The sequence below is a fragment of the Leptonychotes weddellii genome, chromosome 5 (assembly GCF_054177405.1).
Source record: "Leptonychotes weddellii isolate Sample4059 chromosome 5, ASM5417740v2, whole genome shotgun sequence".
Classification (NCBI taxonomy): domain Eukaryota; kingdom Metazoa; phylum Chordata; class Mammalia; order Carnivora; family Phocidae; genus Leptonychotes; species Leptonychotes weddellii.
The window spans coordinates 72,272,051-72,295,739 of NC_138373.1; the positions used below are offsets into that span (position 1 = coordinate 72,272,051).

General features: G+C 42.6%; 2 protein-coding genes and 1 non-coding gene across 8 annotated transcripts in view; 2 read left to right on the plus strand and 1 right to left on the minus strand.

The window, feature by feature from the left end:
* Positions 1-7,743: 7,743 nt before the first annotated feature.
* On the minus strand, positions 7,744-8,909 carry MRPL51 (mitochondrial ribosomal protein L51). The gene is made up of 3 exons (XM_006751362.3): positions 8,665-8,909; positions 8,470-8,580; positions 7,744-8,061 (listed from the first exon to the last, which is right to left on the minus strand). Exons 1-3 carry the CDS (start codon positions 8,741-8,743, stop codon positions 7,865-7,867), a joined length of 387 nt encoding a protein of 128 aa, XP_006751425.1. The 5' UTR covers positions 8,744-8,909; the 3' UTR covers positions 7,744-7,864.
* Positions 8,910-9,523: 614 nt separating this feature from the next.
* NCAPD2 (non-SMC condensin I complex subunit D2) overlaps positions 9,524-23,689 on the plus strand; it is a 28,340-nt gene continuing 14,174 nt past the window's right edge. The window contains exons 1-6 of one of the 6 annotated variants that reach the window (XM_081821085.1): positions 9,524-9,675; positions 10,331-10,480; positions 20,279-20,354; positions 20,635-20,693; positions 21,180-21,358; positions 21,668-21,810. In XM_081821085.1, the coding sequence (XP_081677211.1) occupies positions 10,354-10,480; positions 20,279-20,354; positions 20,635-20,693; positions 21,180-21,358; positions 21,668-21,810 (584 nt within the window). In that variant the 5' untranslated portion in view covers positions 9,524-9,675; positions 10,331-10,353. Of the gene's footprint in view, positions 9,877-10,330; positions 10,481-20,278; positions 20,355-20,634; positions 20,694-21,179; positions 21,359-21,667; positions 21,811-23,689 lie in introns of all 6 variants that reach the window. The other 5 variants (XM_081821082.1, XM_081821083.1, XM_081821088.1 and 2 more) reach the window with 5 other exon arrangements.
* LOC115942541 (small nucleolar RNA U85) lies at positions 20,775-21,103 on the plus strand. Its single transcript, XR_004077167.1, has one exon. It is a non-coding gene; the product is annotated as a small nucleolar RNA U85 (small nucleolar RNA).

A 23,689-nucleotide genomic window follows, 5' to 3' on the forward strand; every position in this document is an offset into this window, starting at 1 on the left:
GCTCTCTCTCTTCCTCTCCCTCTGCCCCCCCCAACTCGTGCTCGCTCGCTCTCTCAAATAAATAAATAAAATCTTCAAAAATTTTTTAAATAAATAGGAGCGCCTGGGTGGCTCAGTCATTAAGCGTCTGCCTTCGGCTCAGGTCATGATCCCAGGGTCCTGGGATCGAGCCCCTCATCGGGCTCCCTGCCCCGCGGGAGGTCTGCTTCTCCCTCTCCCACTCCCCCTGCTTGTGTTCCCTCTTTCGCTGTGTTCCTCTCTGTCAAATAAATAAACTCTTTAAAAAATAAAAAATAAATAAAAAATCAGTTTGGCATACTTGTGCAGGTCTATTTCTGGGTTGTCTATTCAGTTCCACTGACCTGTATGTCTTTCCTTCTACCAATAACACACTGTCTTAATTACTGTAGCTATATAGTAAGCCTTAACATCATATAGAATTATTTCTCCCACTTCATTGTTCTTTTTCAAAATTGTTTTAACTGTTCTAGATTTTTTGCCTCAAAGGTTATTTTTATTCTTTTTTTTTTTAAAGATTTTGTTTATTTGACAGAGAGAGACATAGTTAGAGAGGGAACACAAGCAGGGGGAGTGGGAGAGGGAGAAGCAGGCTTCCCACTGAGCAGGGAGCCCGATGCGGGGCTCGATCCCAGGACCCTGGGATCATGACCCGAGCCGAAGGCAGACACTCAATGACTGAGCCACCCAAGGCACCCCTCAAAGGTTATTTTTAAAATGCATTTATAGCTGACAAGAAAATAAAGACTGTGTAGACCAAAAACTAAGTTAAAGCTGGTACTCAGAGAGATAAGCTGAGCACGGAAGCCTGTTTTGCCTTACGGGCATTTGCTAAAAAGTTGAATTTAGGCATGGTGATGGCCTCACTGGATGCCACGGTGGCAGAGGAGACAGAGCTCAGGGCTTTTCTAGGGTTGGAAATCTAACAGAAGGTCCCCACCATAAAGTCAGAACCCCTATATTGTCAAGTAAGAGTGGATTTAAAATATACTCACACCCACACTGCCCTAGGGGACTTCATAGAACATTGCTTATCTGGAACCTAGGTGCCTAGTGGAGATCTGTTATTTTTTTTTTTAAGATTTTATTTATTTATTTGACAGAGAGAGACAGCGAGAGAGGGAACACAAGCAGGGGGAGTGGGAGAGGGAGAAGCAGGCTTCCCGTCGAGCAGGGAACCCGATGCGGGACTCGATCCCAGGACCCTGGGATCATGACCTGAGCCGAAGGCAGACGCTCAATGACTGAGCCACCCAGGTGCCCCGGAGATCTGTTATTTTTTTTCTTTTAAATACTAGCAGAGAATTTATAACCACAAGTATGGTTTTTCTGCCTGAATTTTTTGTTGATCCTAACAACAAAATGGTAAGAATTTAAAGTGGTTTTAGGTTAATAGTGCCACCAAGCACCAGGCAGAAACAATGCAATCCTCTCTGGATGAGCTCATCCTCAATCTAGGCCCTGGGGAATTTCCACAGATAGAGTTCCAAGAAATATAAATTGTGGTCAAAAATTGCAAACAAATAAGGAACAAAGTTCCAAGAGCAAGAGCCAACAGAGATAGAGATAGAGATAGGAAATAAGAAAGAAAGTTAGAAAATCAAACCAAATAGTCCAATGTCCAACTAATAGGAGTTCTAAAAAGAGAAAACAGGATATGAGATAAAATGAGAAAACAGGATTATAAGAGAAATACAAAAAAATTTTCCTGAATTGAACAAATCCTTCCGGATTAAATAATGTGCTATGTGCCCAACACAAAGAAAAAAAGAAGCACATCAAGACACATTTTTACAAAATCAGAATATTATGGAAAAAGAGAAGATCCTAAAAGAATTCAAGAAAAGGGGAAAAAAGGAAAAGGAATCAGAATGGCATCTCAATACAGTATTAGAAATAGAAGACAGTGTGGCAGTTCCTTTAAAATTCTGAAGAAAAATGATCATTAATCTAGAATTCCCTACCAACCAAACTATCAATATAAAAAATAAGATCAGTATATATCAAAAGGTAGAATATAGACTTCTTTCAGCATCAAATTCTTACCTCCCTTTTCAAGTAGACTACTACAAGATGTGCTCTGGCAAACAAGAAAGAGAAAGACAATAGATGTAGGGTATGGAATGCTGGATCCACACACTGGTGAAAGAAAATCCTTGGAATGGTAGCTGTGCCACAGACCCAGAAAGAATGTGTCCTGACTGAAATAAGAGGATAGAAAAAAACTGGGAAAGTCTCCAGAGAAAAAAATTGATAAAGTATCTGACATGTTTAAATATTTGAAAAAAAATATGAACAATTATTTTTACAGGTCTGATGAGACGTATGGAAAAAAATTAGAGCTAGATACATAGAAAATTATACAAAAGAAAAAAGGCAATTACTAACTTAAGGAAAAACAAAAAGTTAGATACGAAATAGAAGTTACTTCACATTTATGTCAATTGATTTTTCAACAAGGGTGCCAAGACCATTTAATGGGGGAAAGAATAATCTTTTCAACAAATGATGCTGGGACAAATGGATGTCAACATGCAAAAGAATGAATTTGGATGTCTTCCTCTCACCATACACAAACATTAACTCAAAATGTATCAAAAACTTAAATGTAAGAGCTGAAACTATAAAAGTCTTAAAAGAAAACATAGTCCTATGTCTTCATGACCTTGGATTAGGCAATGGTTTCTTACATATGATAACAAAGGCACAAACAACAAAAGAAAAAATATACAGGGCATCAGCAAAATTTAAAACTTTTGTGCTTCAGGGCACCTGAGTGCCTCAGTCAGTTAAGCCTCCAAATCTTGATTTTGGCTCAGGTCATGATCTCATGGTTGTGAGATCTAACCCCGAGTCAGGCTCTGCACTCTCTCCCTCTCCCTCTGCTCCTCTCTCTAAAATAAATAAATAAATAAAATCTTCTTAAAAATAAAACTTTTGTGCTTCAAAGAATGTGATCAAGAAAGTGAGAAGAATTCACAGAATGGAAGAAAATATTTGCAAATCAGATATCTGATATGTTAATTGTCTAGAATACATAAAGAACTCTTCCAACTCAATTATAATAAAAAAGTTTGAAAATGGACATAGGATCTAAATAGATATTTCTTAAAAGAAGATATGCAAATGGACAATAAGCACAAGAAAAAATGCTTTACATCATTAGCCATCAGGGAAATACAAATCAAAGTGACAATGCGATACTACTTTATGCCCACTGGGATGGCTACAGTGAAAAACAAAAACAAAAACAAAACAGATAATACCAAGTGTTGCCATGCATGTGGAGAAATTAAACCCTCATATACTGCAGGTAGAGATGCAAAATAATGTGGTCAATTTGGAAAAGAGTTGGCAATTCCTCAAACAGTTAAACATAGAGTTACCATGTGACCCAGCAATTCCACTTCTAGGTATATATGTAAGAGAAATGAAAATGTCCACACAAAACCTTGTTACACGAATGTTCATAGGTCACATTATTCAGAATAGCCAAAAAGTAAAAACAACTCAAATGTCCACTAACTGATAAATGGATAAATATGGTGTGGTATATCCACACAATGGAATATTATTCAGCAATAAAAAGGAAGTACTGATACATGCTACAACATGGATGAACCTTGAAAGTACTATGTTAAGTTTAAAAAGCCAGTCACAAAGGATTAAGTATGGTGTGATTCCATTTAGATGAAATATCCAGAATAGGCAAGAATCTATAGGGACAGAAAATGGATTAGTGGCTGTCTAGAACTGGGAGGGAGGGGAAATTGAGGGTGGCAACTAAGGAGTATAGGGTTTCATTTTGGAGTAATGATGAAAATGTTCAAAAATTGAGTATGATGACGGATGTACAATTCAGTGAATATACTAAAAGCCATTGAACTGGGCAAATTGTATCTCAATAAAGATATAGAGTTTTTAAATAAGAAACACAAGTTATTCCACAGTACACTAAGTAGTAAACAATATTGATGTGGTCCTAATAATGTAGATACTGCCTACGGATTTAAGCCAAAATGCTGAGATAACTATAATGAAGAGGACTGGGGGTGGGGACTATAAGAAAGGAAGGGATTGAGAAGTATAAATCCAGTTTCCTGACAAGATAACTAATAGAAGCCACTGGCTTTCTCTTCCCAGATCAAACCTGGAGAATCTATCGAAGCTATAAAGAATCATAAATTTCAAGAACTAAGAACAAAAGCAAAGGAATGTGGTATATATATTGGTAGATATATATACCAGTGTGGTATATATATGTATCAGGGAGACTGAAGCCTATAGTTATGGGTTGAATTGTGTCCTTCAAAAATTTTTATGTTAAAGTCCTGCGGCACCTGGCTGGCTGTTTTTGGAGCATATGACTCTCGATCTTGGGGCTGAGTTCGAACCCCACATTCAGTGTAGAGATTACTTAAAAATAAAATCTTTTTTTAATTTTATTTTATTATGTTATGTTAATCACCATACATTACATCATTAGTTTTTGATGTAGTGTTCCATGATTCATTGTTTGCGTATAGCACCCAGTGCTCCATTCAATACCTGCCCTCTTTAAAACCCGTCACCAGGCTAACCCATCCCCCCAACCCCCTTCCCTCTAGAACCCTCAGTTTGTTTCTCAGAGTCCATAGTCTCTCATGGTTCGTCTCCACCTCCGATTTCCCTTTAAACAATTTTTTTATGTTGAAGTCCTAACCCTCAGTACTTCAGAATGTGATCTTATTTGGAAATACGGTTGTTGCAGATGTAATTAGTTAAGATGAAGTCATATTGGAGTAGAGTGGGCCCCACTCTGGTATGACTAGAATCTTTATAAAATGGGAAAATTTGGAGACACGCACACAGAGAGAATGCCATTTTAACATGAAGGCAGAGATCAGGCTGATATGTTTACAAGACAAGGAACACCAAAGATTGCCAGCAAACCACCAGAAGCTAGGAGAGAGGCAAGAAATAGATTCTCCCTCAAAACCCTCAGAAGAACCAACCCTGCTGACACCTTGATCTCAGACTGCTAAGCCTCTGGAAATGTGAAACAATAAATTGCTGTTGTTTAAGCCACCAAAGTTGTGGTATTTTGTTATGGCAGCCCCAGAAAACTAGTATGTACAGCTATCTTGAACTACATTGTTTTATACCCCAAACCAGCAACAAACATACATATATTGTACATGCACATTACATATGATTGTGTAATATGGTGGTGAGAATACCAAAAGATACTTGAGGCTGTGTAAAGTTTGACCTGTTAAAATAAACACTGATAAGTTTAAGAAACTAACAAGACTAAATAAATGTGTTTCTTAGAATATGAATCATCCTAGACAAAAATAGAACATTTTTGGGGTGCCTAAGTGGCTCAGATGGTTAAGCGTCTGCCTTCGGCTCAGGCCATGATTCTAGGGTCCTGGGATCGAGCCCCGCTTCGGGCTCCCTGCTTGGCGGGGAGCCTGCTTCTCCCTCTCCCTCTACTGTTCCCCCTACTTGTGCTCTCTCGCTCTGTCAAATAAAATCTTAAAAAAAAAAAAAATAGAACATTGTTTTTCTGGGAGACCACATGATCTTTACTTATCCATCAAAAGATGTGTTTCATTTTTTTATTCCTTTTTCCCCTATTCCCTTCCCGAGCCACAGACATTATAAATTGCTTGATATAATTGTTTTTGCAAAATGTGTACTATTTTCTGTTCATGTACTTTTAATTTACATACATGATGTTTCTTTTTTAAAAGACTTTATTTATTTGAGAGAGAGAGAGAGAGGGCACAAGCTGGGGGAGGGGCAGAGGGAGAGACAGAAGCAGGCTCCCTGCTGAGTAGGGGGAAGGGTATAGGGAGAGGGAGAAGCAGACTCCTCAATGAGTGTGGAGCCCAACATAGGGCTCCATCCCAGGATCTTGAGATCATGACCTGAGCTGAAGTCAGACTCTTAACCAACTGAGCCACCCAGGCACCCCCCACATTTTCTTTATCAGTTGATAGACATTTGGGTTGTTTCTTCTTAAAGATTTTATTTATTTTTTGACAGAGAGAGACACAGTGAGAGAGGGAACACAAGCAAGGGGAGTGGGAGAGGGAGAAGCAGGCTTCCCGCGGAGCAAGGAGCCCGATGCAGGGCTCAATCCCAGGACTCTGAGATCATGACCTGAGCCGAAAGCAGACGCTTAACGACTGAGCCACCCAGGCGCCCCTTGGGTTGTATCTTCTTTTTGGCTATTATGGATAACAATGCTATGAACATGTTTTCATTTGTGTTGGATATATACCCAACCCGGAGTGGAATTGCTGGGTCATATGCACCACTGAGCACTCTTCTCTTCCCTGCTTGAAATGTTCTCCCACTTCTTCCCTTACTGAAATCCAACCTCTTCTAGGACATCTCTCCTGATCAGGCCAAATACAATCTCTTATCTAGATCATTTATCTCCGTGTCAGAGGTTTCCAAACATGGCCTATTAAAATTACCTGAGGGATTTTAATCAGAATTATTGAAAACTAGAGGAGTAATATTTTGAATAAGTAAAAACCTGGAAACAATCTAAATATCTATCAAAATGAAACTAGTAAAACATTATGGTATAGAATGTGAGGATATAAAATATCCAAGTTATATTAAGTAAATAAGAAAGGTACAGAAGAGTGGGTATGGAATCCTACTCTTCTCAAAAGGAGATACACAGTTAATATATGCTTGTACATGCACAGTATATGTCCAAAGGACTAAAAAAAATCTTTTAAGAATGGTTGCCTCTGGGAAAAAAGAGTGGTGACCTCTGTGAAGGAGCACAAAAAAAACAGGCTATGAGAAAACTTTTTACCTGATTACCCTTTAGTAATTTTAAATTTTGCATTGCATGTATGGATACATTTTTAAAATGTGTTTAAAAAAACAACAACACATAGATGTGCAGAACTCAGCTCAGCCCTACAGATCACAAATCTTTGGAGGCAGGGAGCAGGCTTTTGAAATTACGAAACTACCAAGATGATTCTGATGATCAGTCAGGCTTAGGATGTAAACCATTCATATGGTACTCAATGCCTCCTATTAAAGTGTACATGTGTGAATATATCTTTACTCCCTAACTAGAAAAGCATATTATCTATTACATTTTGTTATTCCTACAGTTCTCAGCTCAGAAAAGGTACCCAATATTTTTGATGAGAATAATGCAGAAGCATAATTCCACTTATCTGTTACATTTCAACTAATGTGAAAGTGTTTTTAAAAATACATTTAACATAACAGAATTATGAGGCAATTAAAAATACCATTTTCAATACATGAAGGGCTAAATGTCAAAAGTGCCAACAACAATTTTTCTTTTTTAAAAGCTATAGGTAGGGCGCCTGGGTGGCTCAGTCGTTAAGCATCTGCCTTCAGCTCAGGTCATGATCCCAGGGTCCCGGGATCGAGTCCCACATCGGGCTCCCTGCTCCGCAGGAAGCCTGCTTCTCTCTCTCCCACTCCCCCTGCTTGTGTTCCTGCTCTCGCTGTCTCTCTCTCTGTCAAATAAATAAAATCTTTAAAAAATAAAAATAAAAATAAATAAATAAATAAATGAAAATAAATAAAAGCTATAGGTATGGCTAGTCTGCAAAGGGCAAGTGGTTAAGTCCAAACCTAAGACTATAGGACTTATGGATGAGTCAGACGTCATAGTCTACAGGAATGAGTAAAAGTAGCATCTAGTGTAAAATAAAGTGTGTGGATAATAGATTCCAAAGAAGCCCCATTTTATTACAAGGAGCATACAAATTCCTTTCCTTATAAGGAAAAGTACTGTTCCCCTTCTCCCGGGTGACAGATGTGCCTCTTCCACAGTTCCCAGCTTTCTCTTCTACCGATACTTCCCATGTCGATTAAAGTGTTTGTAGAGGTAGTTGATGCGTTTGTTAAGGTTGTGCAGGTCATCAAGGAACATCCTATTTCCAACCATTTTCTTCTTTCGGATACAACGTTGTAATTCATTCCCCTTCCAGCCTCGAAGCCATTTGGGGCCCTTGATCAGTTCTTTGGGGTGCATTTTGAAGTCTCCTATGTAATGTGAGAGAACGTATTAGTTCCAAGACAAGAGGGAAGTAAGCCTCGACCCAGTTAAGCCTTCAGCACACAGTTGCGCTTCCCTGAGCTACACCTACAGACAAGACACATTACACCACATGTTCAAGAGCACACACTCTGGAGCCAGGCTGCTTGGGGTTCAAATTCTGGCACTGCCATTTACTAGCTTTGGGAAAATCACACAACGTCTCTGTGCTTCAGTTTCCTTGCCTGTAAAGTGAAGAAGTTATTATAAGGAGTAACAGCACCGAACACAACCTAAATAGACACGTAGGTGTCTGCTCTTACGATTGAGCACGGTACCATTCCTACACAGGTGGAAAAAAATCTTTACGGCACAAGTGCCATTCTGAAATTCTGTGCCATGGAGTCGCGTCTTACCCAGGATCCCGATGTTGTCATACACCCCGAACATGGCCCTCTTCTCGTTCCAACGATCAACCACTTTGGGAGGAGGAAGGGTGAGCCTTACGTGGAACATTCTAGGAATACCTAAGGATGGGGAAGAAATGGAATGAATATGAGCCTCTTACAGGCAAGCAGTTCTTGGGGAGTTTTTCTACATCAGCCACTTACCCAAAGAGAAGCTTCTGCAGGCCAAGGGCACCCGGCCCCATAGGACCCTTCCTGCCCCCAAAAAGAGGCTCCCTGCCATTGCTCTCGTCTCTCCCCCACAACAGCACCCGCACAAGCATAAGAATAGCGTCGCACGTGGCCTTCAAGGAGCTGACAGGTACCTTCCGCTCTAGCTTCAGCGGTCCCTAGGTGGAGGCCGCCATCTTGGGCCTCACTCTGCCTCGGCCCCTCCTTCCCCAGCCATAAGCCCCGCCCTCCGGGTTCCGGTGTAGAGAGGCCTTGACACCCTCCCGCCCCGCCTCGCCTCGCCCCGGCATTTCCGGTTCGCCCGCGGAAGTCGTGGAGCGTCAGAAGAGCTGAGCCACTCGTATCGTCGTTGCCTGGGACGCCCCCAACCTGAATTTCAAGAAAATTCACCCTTTCGTGGGGGGGGGGGTTCCCTCAACTGTGAGGGAGATGAAGGTGCAGACCCTGGAACCCTGAACTTCCTTTTTCTCTTCCTCACAGCAGTTTTGCGCTGTAGCTGTTTTTATTAACCCTTTTCTACAGGGGAGGAAGTCTAAGGCTCAGAGAGTGAAGTGACCTGCTGGACGTCATATAGCAGAGGCGATGGCGGAACGTGGATTAGAGCCTAAGCCTCCTAAATTCCCAGCTTGGACTTGCCTCCTGTCCTGGGGGGGGGTGACTGAGTGGGTCCCCAGCCCAAGGGCGCTACCACTCCCGGGTTAGAAGGGCAGCAGAACCGGGTGGCCGCGAGGCGAAGGGGGCGGGTACTGGATCTAGGCCCCGCCCCTCCCTCGGCGGCGCTGCCCGGCTTCCCGACTCCTGCGATGTGATTGGCCGGTCTCCGCAGGGAGTGTCGCGATTGGCCTCCTAACGGCCGTTGAGATTTGAACTGCACGTTTGTGGCTTTGCCCGCGCGGCGCCTGGCTGTGAGGCGAAAATTTTGCCTCCGCCTGCCGGGGATTGGCCGGTTTCTCTGCCCGCTCCCGAGTGCTGCCGTGCTCATTGGTGCGTATTGTGCACTGCCTGTTTTTTCCTTCGTTTCGGCCTCACGACCTGAGTCGGAGGAGCGGCGGGTGAACTCTTCTGAGGTGTGGTGTTAATGGGCAGCGGGGAATGAGAGACTGGGCATGTTGGCTACGGGACAATATGACGCGGTATTAGGCCGCGTTAGGAGAGGCGGGGAGGTTCCATGCGTATATATTTGGGGTAAGATGTAGAAACAGTAAGTTTTACAGATCCGCTACGGAATATGGGCAAATCGCTTAACCTTTCTTAGCTTCAGTTTCCTCATCTGTAAATTGGGTTATGTTATTATGCATTCCTTGAGATTGGCATTTGGAGAACTATATCGGAAATGATGTCCATTTTCATATCCCTTGACTCATTTGATCGTCACAGCAACTTTGTAAAATAATCAGAGATTAGTAACTCCGTGTTGCAGATGAGGTTCACGGGGTTATGTGACATGACCAAATGGCAGAGTCACAACTAGAATTAGATTCTAGTCCACGGTTGATCTCACATCCTCTAAGATAATGTTACGAGCTTGATAAAAGTTTGATATAAGCGTCATATATTGGAGAGGGGGGGAATAATAGAACCAGATAAAAAGACAGGCCTTAGATATTAAACCCTGACCTATTTGCTGTTTGGTTTCCAGCCCTGTGAGCCAGTGGGAGAAGGATGTCTCCCCAACTGTATGAGTTCCATCTGCCCTTATCCCCAGAGGAGTTGTTGAAAAGTGGAGGGGTGAATCAATATGTTGTGCAAGAGATATTGTCCATCAGAAATCTTCCATCACAGCTTAGAGGTAAGACTCCATAGCTGCTACTGTGCCTAGCACTTCAAAACAACCCTCCCCCATGTAATTATATTGTCTGTCTGTTCCACTACACGACTAAGCTCCATGAGGGCAAAGAACCTGTCTTGCCTAGTCACTGTTTTTTTCCTAGCATTGCTTAGGATGTATTACATGGAGAGTATACACATTGACCTCCTTTCCTCAATTATTCAATAAACAGCCTGGGTGTATGTGGCTACTCTTTGGACAAAAACGTATTTTTGATCTTTACCTCTTATAAGCCAAAATTAAGTTCTGGTGGATTTAAAGGTTATAGGCTTTCTCAGAATGTGTGGGACTTGACCTGACCTGTTTCAGGTAATACTTTTTTAAAGTCTAGATCTCTTGTTTCCAAGAGTGTGCACTAATTGGAGGGGGGGGGGATAACAAATATGTACAGCTGCTACACTGAACAGTGTATGGACAATGCAGTTATCCATTGAAACCTACAGATGAATAAGACAATTTATACGTTATCAGTGAGACCCCATAATATCACTATACTTATTGGAAGTGGTCTTCTATCAATGAGGTTGCTTTGGAGAAGTACATAGAGTAAAGATTTAAGACTCTGGAGCCAAGCTATCTGAATCTGAATCCTGGCTCTACCACTTTGACCTTGGACAAGTTACTTACTCTCTCTGTGCCTCAGTTTCCTTATCTGTAAAGATAGGGATAATAACCTACTTTGTTTGTTATCTCCTACAACAAGAAGAGTTGGCTAATGCGGCAGCTTGATAATTTAACTCCAGCTTGTCTCCTCTTGGCCTTCCCATCATGGTTGCTAGATGGTAGCTCCTTGCTCTGATGTCCAGAGGTAGAAAAGATGATTTTTTTTTTTTTATCTTATGCTTTTTCTTTTCTTCTTTCCTTTTTTAAAACTTTGCCAGAAGCCTCCCAACAGATTTAGCCAGAATTGGGTTTTGCCTATTTCCCTGACTAATTACTGGTAAGGGAAATGGAATCACCCAGATTGTCTAAATTGATCAAGATTATTATCTAGGAGCCTCCCCAAACCTAGACATATCACTGTTTGGTAAGCAAAGAAGGCAGAGTGTGGCGGTCCATGGGTAGGTGGCTAGCCAACAGTATCCACTCTAGGGGAGAGATAGACTGTTCTCTCCATACTGTGTTGATATAGGCATCACCAATTGCACAGGCTACACTGTAGTCAGTTGTCCTTCAGTTATTATAATGTGTAATTTTTAAAATAATCACTAAGAGTTCTTTTTATAACAATTGCATTGCTTTTGGTGTTTAGAACCCTAACTATAAGTTCTGCAAGATCAAATCGCTTAATTTGTTGAACAAGTATTTACTGATGATACACTGTGTGCCAGGCACTGTTCTGGGTACTGGATATACAACAGTAGACAAAAAGACAAGTTGACAGAGTTCTTTCTCTCAAGGTTCTCAACAAGGAATAAATAACAAATAATGGGATTTATCAGATGCTTGCAAGTGCCAGGGAGAAAAATAAGCAAGATAAACAAGATATGGCATGGTGGGGTAAGAACTGCATTTTATGTTGGATGATCAGAGAAGGCTTGCTGGTAGGTGATGTTCGAGCAGAGGCCTTAAAGGTGAGGAAGTGAACTATGCCAATTCTCATAGGCATTCTAAGCAGAGAGAAAATCCAGTGCTGTGGCTCTGAGGTGGGAAAATGCCAATATGGTTGGAGTGGAGTAAGCTAGGGCAAAAGAGGTCAGATGAGAAGTGATGCAGATTCCTCTACAGTCATGCTCTTCTAAGTGTGGTCTTCAGACTAGCAACATTAGAATCATGATTTAGGAACTTATCAGAAATCCAAGATCCAACTCAGAACTACTGAATCAGAAAATCCATTTTTTAAGAAGATCCCTAGGTAATTCAGATGCGCATTTAAGTTGGAGAAGCACTAATCTAGAGTCTTGTAGGTCATGGTAAAGATTTAGCTTCAGTGTGAGTGAGTTTGAAAGCCATTGGGTTTTGAACACAGGAGTGACACAGTCTGACGTTTTAAAAGTATCACTGTTGTGTTGAATAGAGAGCGTAAGGGGCAAGGGAAGAAGCGGGGAGACTAGTTGAGAGGCTAATACAGTAGTACCAGGTAGTTTGCCTGGGGTTGATAGCAGTGGAGGTAATCGTAAAAAGTTAGGTACTGAACAGATGTTGAAAGTCGAGCAAACAGGATTGTTGATGGATTGGCTTGAATTTATAGGGTTAGAGAAAGAAGAATCTAGCATGATGACAAGGCTTTTGGAAGAATGGAGCTGCCATTTACTGAGATGGAGTAGAATATGAGAGGAGCAGGTTTATTTACTTTTTTTTTAAAGATATTTATTTATTTGAGAGACAGAGAGAGAGGTTGAGAGAATGAGTGGGAGAAGGGGCAGAGGGAGAAGCAGACTCCCTGCAGAGCAGGAAGCCTGACAATGTGGGACTGAATCCTAGGACCCTGGGATCATGACTTGAGCTGAAGGCAGACGCTTAACTGACTGGGCTAATCAGGCGCCCGAAAGGAGCAGGTTTAGTCTGTTGGTTGTAGAGTTCTGGAGTTCAGGGGAGAGGTGCCAGCTACAGCTATACATTTGGGGTTTAATATTCAGCATGTAGAGGGCATTTAAAGCTATGAAATTTGAATGTAGTTGGAGAAGAAAAGCAATTTAAAAACATAAGATCTGAGACAGTCCGGTAGAAGCTGGTAAGATGAGAAAGAAACCAGTAGGAGAAACTGAGGACCAGTCATTGAGGCAGAAAGTGAACAGAGGCGCTAACTGGAGGCTAAATTATGAGAACATTTCAAAAAGAAAGGGAGAGCTCAACTGCAAATTAATGACTGGACTTCGCAATGTGGCAATTGCAACCTTGGGGAAAGCGGTTTCAGAGGAGTGGTGGGGGCAAAAGCCTAATTGGAAGAGGCTTATGAGAAAATGAGAGGACAGTTTAGATAACTTTTTGTCGTTGTTTTGCTTTAATGAGGAACAGAGAAATAGGGTGGTAGTAGAGGAGGAGATAGAGTTGAGGGAGGATTTTTTTGTAAGATGGGTGGCATTGCATGTGCATGTGCTGAATGAATGGAAGCGATCAAAGAGGGAAAGTTTGATGATGCAGGAGGGAGAAGGGACGAGTGTTGGGGCAGTATCTTTAGTAGGTGAGAGAGTGTGTGATCTGGTGCACGGGGGAGGAGATGGTTTCATTAGAGCATGGGTTAGTTTATCCGCAGCAGCAAAAGAGAAGGCAGAGTACATGGGCACAGATGCATATAATGCAGGAAGCTACGGATCTTGGGGTGGCTGGAAGTTCTCTTCTGTGTGATTCTAATTTCTCCATGAGATAGGAAGTGAACCCTTTAACTGAGAGGGAGCTGGAGAAGAAGGTCTTGATCTTCTGAGCGGAGGAAAAGTATGAAATAATTGCCTAGAAGAAAGTGAGTAGGCCTGGGAATTGGTAATAGGCTTAGCAAGAAATACTAAGGGTCCACTTGAGGTTAATGCGCATAAGTTTAAAGTGAGAATAGTTGGCATGATTGTGTATTTTTGTCAAGCCATTTTTATTTGTGTGGTTACATGAATGGAGTAAGCAGTCAGTTGGATTTAATCCAGATTTGCCAGGGGAATAAATGTGTTGTGAATTTTGGGAGCGGGGGGAGCATAAACAGGGGGGAGGGGCAGAGGGAGAAGCAGACTCCCCACTGATCAGGGAGCCCAACACGGGACTGGATCCCAGGACCCTGGGATCATGACCTGAGCCAAAGGCAGACACTTAACCGACTGAGCCACCGAGGCGCCCTGTGTTGTGAATTTTAGTGGAAAAAATTAGAAATACCATGATGTCTAACAATAGGGGCACCTGGCTGACTCAGTCAATAGAGCATGTGACTCTTGATCTCAGGGTCATAGTTCAAGCCCCACGTTGGGCATGAAACCTACTTAAAAAAAAAAAGAAAAAGAAATACCATAATGTCTAACGATAGAAGAACGGTAAGTTAATTAAGATACATACATTCAGTGGAATATTATGTGACCATTAAAAATTATTTACAAAGGTTTTATAATATGCTTATTGTAATTTTAAATTTTTTTTTTTAAGATTTTATTTATTTATTTGACAGAGAGAGACACACCGAGAGAGGGAACACAAGCAGGGGGAGTGGGAGAGGGAGAAGCAGGCTTTCCGCTGAGCAGAGAGCCCAATGCGGGGCTCGATTCCAGGACCCTGGGATCAGGACCTGAGCCGAAGGCAGACGCTTAACGACTGAGCCACCCGGGCGCCCCTGTAATTTTAAATTTTAAAAAAACAGAACAGAGAAGTGAATATGTGATATGGCCTCAACAGCAGAAATGCTGTGCATACAAAATAGACAAAATTTAGCCAGGTGTTAACAGTGCTTATGTCTTTCTCTTTTTTCCATTTTCTGTATTTTCCAGATCACAGAAAGAGGTTTGTAAGGTCGGTTAATAGTTTACATATACTGAGTTACATTGTGTGCTAAGTATTGTTCTGATTGCTTCATGGGGATTATCTCTACTTAACCTTTACCAAAAAATTCTGAAAAGCCCTATAGGTGTGATCTTTTATTACACCCAATTTAGAGAAGAGGAAACAGTAAGCTAAGTAGCTTGGTCTGGTAAATGTTCAAGTCAAATGTAAACCTAGGGCGCCTGGGTGGCTCAGTTGGTTAAGCAACTGCCTTCGGCTCAGGTCATGATTCTGGAGTCCCGGGATCGAGTCCCGCATCGGGCTCCCTGCTTGGCGGGGAGTCTGCTTCTCCCTCTTACCCTCCCCCCCTCATGCTCTCTCTATCTCATTCTCTCTCTCAAATAAATAAATAAATAAATATTTAAAAAAAAAAAATGTAAACCTAAAGCAGTCTGACTAGATCAGTGGGTAATGCTTCAAAGAATTAAAGAGATATGTGGACCAAGAAAAATCATTGGTTGTAATGAAAAATGGATAGTTGGTCATCTTTGAGAGAATAGTTGTTAGATTAGTAAATCTCAGAAACAGATTTCAGGAAATTGAAAGAGGAAACACAATTTATTTATTTATTTTTCTTTTTTTTTAAATATTTTATTTATTTATTTGACAGAGACACAGCGAGAGAGGGAACACAAGCAGGGGGAGTGGGAGAGGGAGAAGCAGGCTTCCCGCTGAGCAGAGAGCCCCATGCGGGGCTCGATCCAGGACCCTGGGATCATGACCTGAGCCGAAGGCAGACGCCCAACGACTGAGCCACCCAGGCGCCCCAAGGAAACACAATTTAAAAGTGATATGATAGCAAGGTCAAATGAAAGGCATTGAGCATTTTTGTTTGTTTGTTTTAAAGGAAGGCCTGAGGGACGCCTGGGTGACTCAGTAGGTTAAGCGTCTGCCTTCCTCTCAGTTCATGATCCCAGGGTCCTGGGATCCAGTCTCGTGTCAGGCTCCCTGATCGGTGGGGAGCCTGCTTCTCCCTCTGCCTGCTCTGCCTGCCACTCCGCCTGCTTGTGCTCTGCACCCCCCCCGCCCCCGCCTCCGGACAAATAAATAAGTAAATCTTTAGAAAAAATAAAGGGAGGCCTGAGCATGTTGGCACGATAAGAGCAAGTCCTGGACAGGATAAAAAGCAAAGGTGAAAAAGAGGAGATAAATTTTGGGGCAGTGGGACAGGTTAGCTTTAGAAGAGAGGAACTTTTTGCTTGAGACTCAGGCAAAGAATGGGAAGATGTTGGCAGAGATGTTTGTTGATAGGGAGGCAGGATTACGAGAGAACCTGTGCTTTGGGTCTCGTTCTTTTTGGTAAAGTGGAGAACAGTCATCTATTAAAGTCAGAGAGGCATAGGGTAAGAAGTATAAAGGAAGAGGAGAATGTGTTATGATTATAGTGCTAGGGAGGCTGTAAGAACTGGAGGAATAAGACAGCTTGTTAAAAATCACAGAGGACAGGGCACCTGGGTGGCTCAGTCATTAAGCGTCTGCCTTCGGCTCAGGTCATGATCCCAGGGTCCTGGGATCGAGCCCCATGTCGGGCTCTCTGCTCAGCGGGAAGCCTGCTTCTCCCTCTCCCACTCCCCCTGCTTGTGTTCCCTCTCTCACTGTCTCTCTCTCTCTGTCAAAATAAATAAAATCTTTAAAAAAAAAAAATCACAGAGGATTTGTACGTAGTTGGACGTCCTAACATTATAATCAATCAGGTCAATGCCAGCAGTGATACTTGGAGTACAAGATTCTGGCTTTACTTACAAGGCAAACCAGCTTGGTATTGCAGAAAAGAAGAATTTGGTGGAATTCTTTCCTTCCCCGTCCTCAGAAAGAGCTTGGTGTATAACTTGGGTCAAAACCTAATTCCCATACTGCCTTGTCACTCCTACATGTTGTAAGACATAATTCAACTCTACTCCCCTTGATACTGAAGTGTTTATCTAGAAGCAGTACGATCAGGATGAAAAGAGCACTGGGCCTGAGAATCAAAAGACACTGGGTTTTCAAAATGTAATATAAAGTGGTAACAAGTACGTTACAAGTGTTTCACATAATCACATTATAGAGTCGGAAAGAAAAGAACTAACCTACATAACTTTGAAAAGCAGTAGTATTTTGACTATATACTCTGGAAAAAAGAACTTTACACAATTATTGTAAGCTAAGTTAGTAAATATTTTTTTATAGGAATATAGGTTAGCAATTCTGAAACTTTTTTTTTTTAAGATTTCATTTATTTATTTGACAGAGAGAGACAGCAAGAGAGGGAACACAAACGGGGAGTGGGAGGGGGAGAAGCAGGATTCCCGCTGAGCAGGGAGCCCGACGTAGGGCTCAATCCCAGGACCCTGGGATCATGACCTGAGCTGAAGGCAGACGCCCAGTGACTGAGCCATCCAGGCATCCCCTGAAACTGTTTTATGTTTATACTAGGATTAAGTAAATATGTAAATGAACTCATTTTTTAATATATACACATATAAAAATAGGTATAGGGGATATGTGTGCATATACACATACATGCCTGCTATTCTCTACTGAGAGGGCCTAAAAACTATGATACTCCAATAGCAGTCAGCCTAACTAGTGCCTTGAACTTGGTTTCTAGATGCCATACTTCCATAAAGAAAACCAGGACTCTGTTGAGAATGGTTGATTCCAGGACTGGGCCAGAGAAAGTACAAGATGAACCTGGAACATCTTGTGGTACAAGAAACTGGGAGAGCGAAAGTAAAGGGAATATGTTGAAAGGACACAGGTCAAGTTGATGGAGCTCCCAGTGGTCAAGTATGGGATAATTTGAGCAACAAAATAGATCGTAGGAGGAATGGATTAAAACAGAATAAAAGAAATGTCCAGGGGGGCGCCTGGGTGGCTCAGTCGTTAAGCGTCTGCCTTCGGCTCAGGTCATGATCCCAGGGTCCTGGGATCGAGCCACACATCGGGCTCCCTGCTCCACGGGAAGCCTGCTTCTCCCTCTCCCACTCCCCCTGCTTGTGTTCCCTCTCTCGCTGTCTCTCTCTCTGTCAAATAAATAAAATCTTTAAAAAAAAGAAATGTCCAGGGGCGCCTGGGTGGCTCAGTTGGTTGGGCGACTGCCTTCGGCTCAGGTCATGATCCTGGAGTCCCGGGATCGAGTCCCGCATCGGGCTCCCTGCTCGGCAGGGAGTCTGCTTCTCTCTCTCAAATAAATAAATAAAATCTTTAAAAAAAAAAAAAAAGAAATGTCCATGGGTCTACTCCGATTTGAATAAATAACTGAGGGGAGGGGCACCTGGGTGGCTCAGTTGGTTAAGCGGCTGCCTTGGACTCAGGCCATGATCCCGGCCAGGGTCCTGGGATCGAGTCCCGCACCGGGCTCCTTGCTCAGCAGGGAGCCTGCTTCTCCCTCTCCCTCTGCCTGCCTCTCTGCCTACTTGTGCTCTCTCTCTCTGTCAAATAAATAAATAAAATCTTAAAAAAAAAAAAAAACTGAGGGGAAAGGGACAGCTCATCCTTCGAGTGGCATTCCCATTAGTAAGTGTAGAAGGAATGATGGAGATGGAAAAATCACCCTATATAGGCACGGGGCTGGCTCAGTTGGAAGAGCATACGACTCTTGATCTTGGGGCTGTGAGTTCCAGCCCCACACTGGGTGTAGAGATTACTTAAAAATAAAATCTTTTTAAAAAAAGAAAAAAGAGAAACCACTGTATAGTAAATATCTCAGTGATAATTGTGGCAGGCAAGAATCATGGACAGATGCCTAAAATAGTGGGCAAAATGTGATGAGAGAGAGGATATTTGCATAGGTTCAAATATCTCCCCACAAGATACTTAATTACTGCAAAGGGGAAAATAGTAACTTTACAGGGGAGATACCTACCTTTGATTACCAAGTGGTCAAAGTTAACATAGTAATAAGGCATTGATATCATGTACTTCTTGATATGATGCATTGAAAAGACCCAGCCTCCCTTCTGCATTCATCTTGCCAAAAATGCATAACCTCAATCTAATCATGAGAGAAAGCAAACAAACCCAGACCAAGGGACATTCTACAGAATAACTGAATAGCACACTTTGAAAGTGTCAAGACTGAAAGGCAAAGATGGGAGGAGACTAAGGAGACATGACAACTAAATGCATTGTGGGATCCTGGATCGGATCCTGGACCATGAAAAGGACTTAAGTAAAACAACTAACAGAATTCAAATAAGGTCTGTAGATTGATTAATAGCATTGAGTTAATGTTAATTTCTTAGTTTAGAATAGATTCTTGTGCTGTGGTTGTGTAAGATGTTTACATTATTAGAGTGAAAAGTATAAGAACTTTGTACGAGGGTGCCTGGGTGGCTCAGTCGGTTAAGTGTCTGCCTTCCGCTCAGGCCCTGATTCCAGGGTCCTGGGATTGAGCCCCACATCAGGCTCCCCGCTCAGTGGGGAGTCTGCTTCTCCCTCTCCCTCTGGTGCTCCCTCTGCTTGTGCTCTTTCTCTCTCTCTCAAAAATAAATAAATAAAAATCTTTATTTAAAAAATAATAATAAAATTAAAAAATTAAAAGAAACTTTGTATGTTTTTTGCCACTTTTGTAATTTCAAAATAAAAAAAAAAAATAGATCCTGAGTTTGTGTTCACTACTAACTACACTGAACTAGTTACACAACTACTCTGAGACTTAATTGCTTTTCCCGTAAAATAGGCATAGTACCATCTGCTTTATCAAACTCAGAGATGAGTAAGACTTTCATTATAAAACAGGACAAATGTAAGCTATTATTATAATAGATTACATCAGTGGGGCACCTGGGTGGCTCAGATGGTTAAGTGTCTGCCTTCAGCTCAGGTCATGATCCCAGGGTCCTGGGATTGAGCCCCACATCGGGCTCCTGGCTCGGCGGAGAGCCTGCTTCTCCCTCTCCCTCTGCCTCTCTCCCTGCTCATGCTCTCTCTCCCTCTCTCTCTCTGTATCTCAAATGAATAAATAAAATCTTTAAAAAAAAATAAAAAGGGGCGCCTGGGTGGCTCAGTCGTTAAGCGTCTGCCTTCAGCTCAGGTCATGATCCCAGGGTCCTGGGATCGAGCCCCGCATCAGGCTCCCTGCTCCGCAGGAGGCCTGCTTCTCCCTCTCCCACTCTCCCTGCTTGTGTTCCCTCTCTCGCTGTGTCTCTCTCTGTCAAATAAATAAATACAATCTTTAAAAAAAAATAATAATAGGTTACATCGAAATGAACTGCCTTTTCTGTGATTCAACCAATAAAAGTAATTAACTCAATTTTCTGCCATGAATAGAATTTACCAAAAAGCCCGCTCCCCTTTATTAATTAGTTTCTTTCATCTTCATAGCATTTCAGGCTGCCTTCCGAGCTCAGGGGCCCCTGGCTATGCTGGAGCACTTTGATACTATCTACAGCATTCTACAGTAAGTATAAAGCACCTAGCTGGCTGGTACTCTAAGAACTGTTCGCTATCGACCCTAACTTTGCATGTTAGTCCTGAAATTCCAAATTATAGGTTCACTGATAAAGGCTCTGGGTACTGATATCTCTACTAATGAGCATTGACCCCAACTTAACACCACATTTATTCAGTTGAGCAATTTCACAGATATTTTTAAGTATTAGATTCTTCAGGTTTGATCTGATCTAGAATGGGCTCTGCAGTTTCCTGTCTCACCCCCCCACACTTTCTTTCCCTCATAGTCACTTTCGAAGTATAGATCCTGGCCTCAAGGAAGATACTCTGGAATTCCTGATAAAAGGTGTTTATGGGTCAGGGGGTAGGGGATGGAAGGTGTTTGTCGCTGTTTGTTTGTTTGCTTACTATTTCCTACATTTTATCAGCCACATGATGATATCAAGGCTGTGGTGATTCAGTTGGTTTGGCTAAGCCCAGGGACCTTTGACCTATTAAGGTCTGTAATCTTGGTGGGCAATACAGAGTTGTGTGTGTTCGCTGTAAGGGCAGACCAACAAGAAATATTTCCTACTTTTGAACTACCTCTTTTTAACAGAGGTGGTTCTTCCAGTCTCCAGAGAGAAACTGGGGTAGCTGGAGTGAGAGAGTGGGGACAAGGCATGTTCAGGGTATCAAGGTCGGGGGTCCCAAAGGACTTGGCTTGTGTTGTGACCACTGAGAGATGAAACACAGATCTTTGGTAATCTGATGGCTGCAATTGCCGGGTGTTTTGAAGTCGGGGTGTATGAGGAAAGTGAATGAAGCCGACTCCAGATTCTGCCCCTCGCAGTGGTGTCCCGTCATTCCCAGGAACTTCCCACTATCCTGGATGATGCAGCTTTGAGTGTGTCAGATAGGAGCGCCCACCTAAATGCTCTCAAAATGAACTGTTATGCTCTGATCCGCCTCCTGGAATCCTTTGAGACCATGAGCAGCCAGACAAGCCTCATGGACCTGGACCTTGGGAAGGTAATTTGGAGTTTCTGGCTCACTTAATATGGGGCCTGGAGAGAGAGGGGGATGGATGGGAAAGAAGGGACTCCAACAATTCTGGGAGTCCTTTCTGTCCTTATTTAGGGTTTATGGGAAAATACTCAAAAGTATCACAGCATATCTTTCCCCGACAAGAAACTCTTCTATATTTTGGAATTTGTTTATGTCTTCTGTGTTAGTTTCTACCTTGTCTCAATACTGGGTAGTTTGGGCACTCAGACTAGCAGATCTTGACCCGATTTGTTTTCTTATTTTTCCTTACATGTCCATATGGTCATTTTTTAGGGAAAGAAAGCCCGGGCCAAGACAGCCCATGGCTTTGACTGGGAAGAAGAGAGGCAGCCAATTCTTCAGCTTCTAACACAGCTGCTCCAGTTGGACATTCGTCACCTGTGGAACCACTCAATAATTGAAGAGGAATTTGTCAGGTGGGTGGTTAAGATGGCTACGGGTAATAGTGAGCTGTGAGGTACAAGGACTCTGTTGCTAGATATGTCTTCTTTCTGAATACTTCATTTCATGCCTCACTTCTATATAATACGTAGAAGTCTACTTATTAACACTGAGTTGTTAGGAAGTAGATGACAAATGTGAGAAACTGCCATGAATTTCTTATCTTTAATGCCCATTTATTCATTTATGACATAGTATTTGCTGAGCATGGCTGGGTACATGGCTGGTATTATGACAGGCACTGGAAACAAAAGTTTCTGCCGTCTTAGAGTTTATATTATAGAGCAGAAGATGATTTTTAAAATAAGTAAAATAGGGGCCCCTGGGTGGCTCAATTGTTAAGCAACTGCCTTCGGCTCAGGTCCTGATCCCAGGGTCCAGGGATCGAGCCCTGCATTCGGCTCCCTGCTCCGCGGGAAGCCTGCTTCTCCCTCTCCCACTCCCCCTGCTTGTGTTCCCTCTCTTTGTCTGTCTCTCTCTGTCAAATAAATAAAATCTTTAAAAAAAAAATAAGTAAAATATATGGTGTGTTTTATAGATTATTACTGTGGAGAACAAGAGAGGAGGGGATGAGGAGTTTGATGGAACAGAGTTGTGATCTTAAACCAGCTGTTCTAGCACCACCTCTTTGAGGTGGTGACATTTGAGCAAAGATCCAGAGGAGGCCATGTGAGCCATGAGAGGATCTGGAGGCATAGCAAGGGCAAGGAATGGCACAACGGAACAGCGGGTACAAAGACCCCGAGGAGGGCATGTATCTGGCACAGACAGGTGATAGCAGCGAGGCCAGAGACAGGGCAGTGGGGCAGATGAGAGGGACAAGCGGTGTGGAGCCGACTGTGCAGCTCCTTGGCCGTCATGGTGACTTTGGCATTTTCTCAGCGTGACATGGCGCCGCTCGAGGATTCCAAGCAGGTGAAGTGGTCTGACTTGGGCTTTAACAGAAGCATCGTGCTCTGGTTACTGTTACATTACTAAGAAGGGAAAGGAAGAAAGAGGGACACCAGTTAGGGGACTGTTGCAGTGACTTGGTCAAGAGATGGTGGGAGTTTAGAGCCAAGAAGGGCAGTGGAGATGGGGAGAAATGCATGGATTCTGTACCTGTTTCCCGAAGGTAAAGCTTACAGGATGAGCCGACAGATGTGTGTGAGGTTTGAGGGAGAGTCAAGGATGACTCCTCCAGGGTTTGGGCCTGAGCTTTCAGAAGAACAGAGTTGGCAGCAATTGAAATATGGGGAAGACTGTGGGGCATGTTTTTGGGGGGACAATTAGAAGTTCTGCTTTAGATACAAAGTTTGAGATACTTATCAGACATCCAAGCAATGTTGTCCGACTCTGATGTTGAATATACAAATTTGGAGCGCAGGAGAGAGGTCTGAGCTAGGGTACCCATTTGGGAATACAGTGTATTTATATAAATGGTATTTATGGCCCCAAGACTGGAATGAGATTACTAAATCAGTAAGTGTAGCTAGAGGAACACAGAAATCCCTATTGTACCCTGGGGAAGGGAGTCTGGCATCTGGTCAGATGTGTGTTTCCAGGAGAATGGCGTGATCAGCTGCATCCAGTGCAGCTAAAAGGTTGATCCAGATGAGGACTGAATTAACCACGAGAAGTCTGGTTACTTTCTCCTACCTTTTATCATATATTTGGGTTCTGTGTAGGCATCATAACTGGTTGAAAGTTGGTAATTTTGAAAGACAGAGCACCTATCTAGAGTCAGCAAAGCAAAGCAAATTTTTTTTTTTTAAAGATTTATTTATTTATTTATTTGACAGAGAGACACAGTGAGAGAAGGAACACAAGCAGAAGGAATGGAAGAGGGAGAAGCAGGCCTCCCGCCGAGCAGGG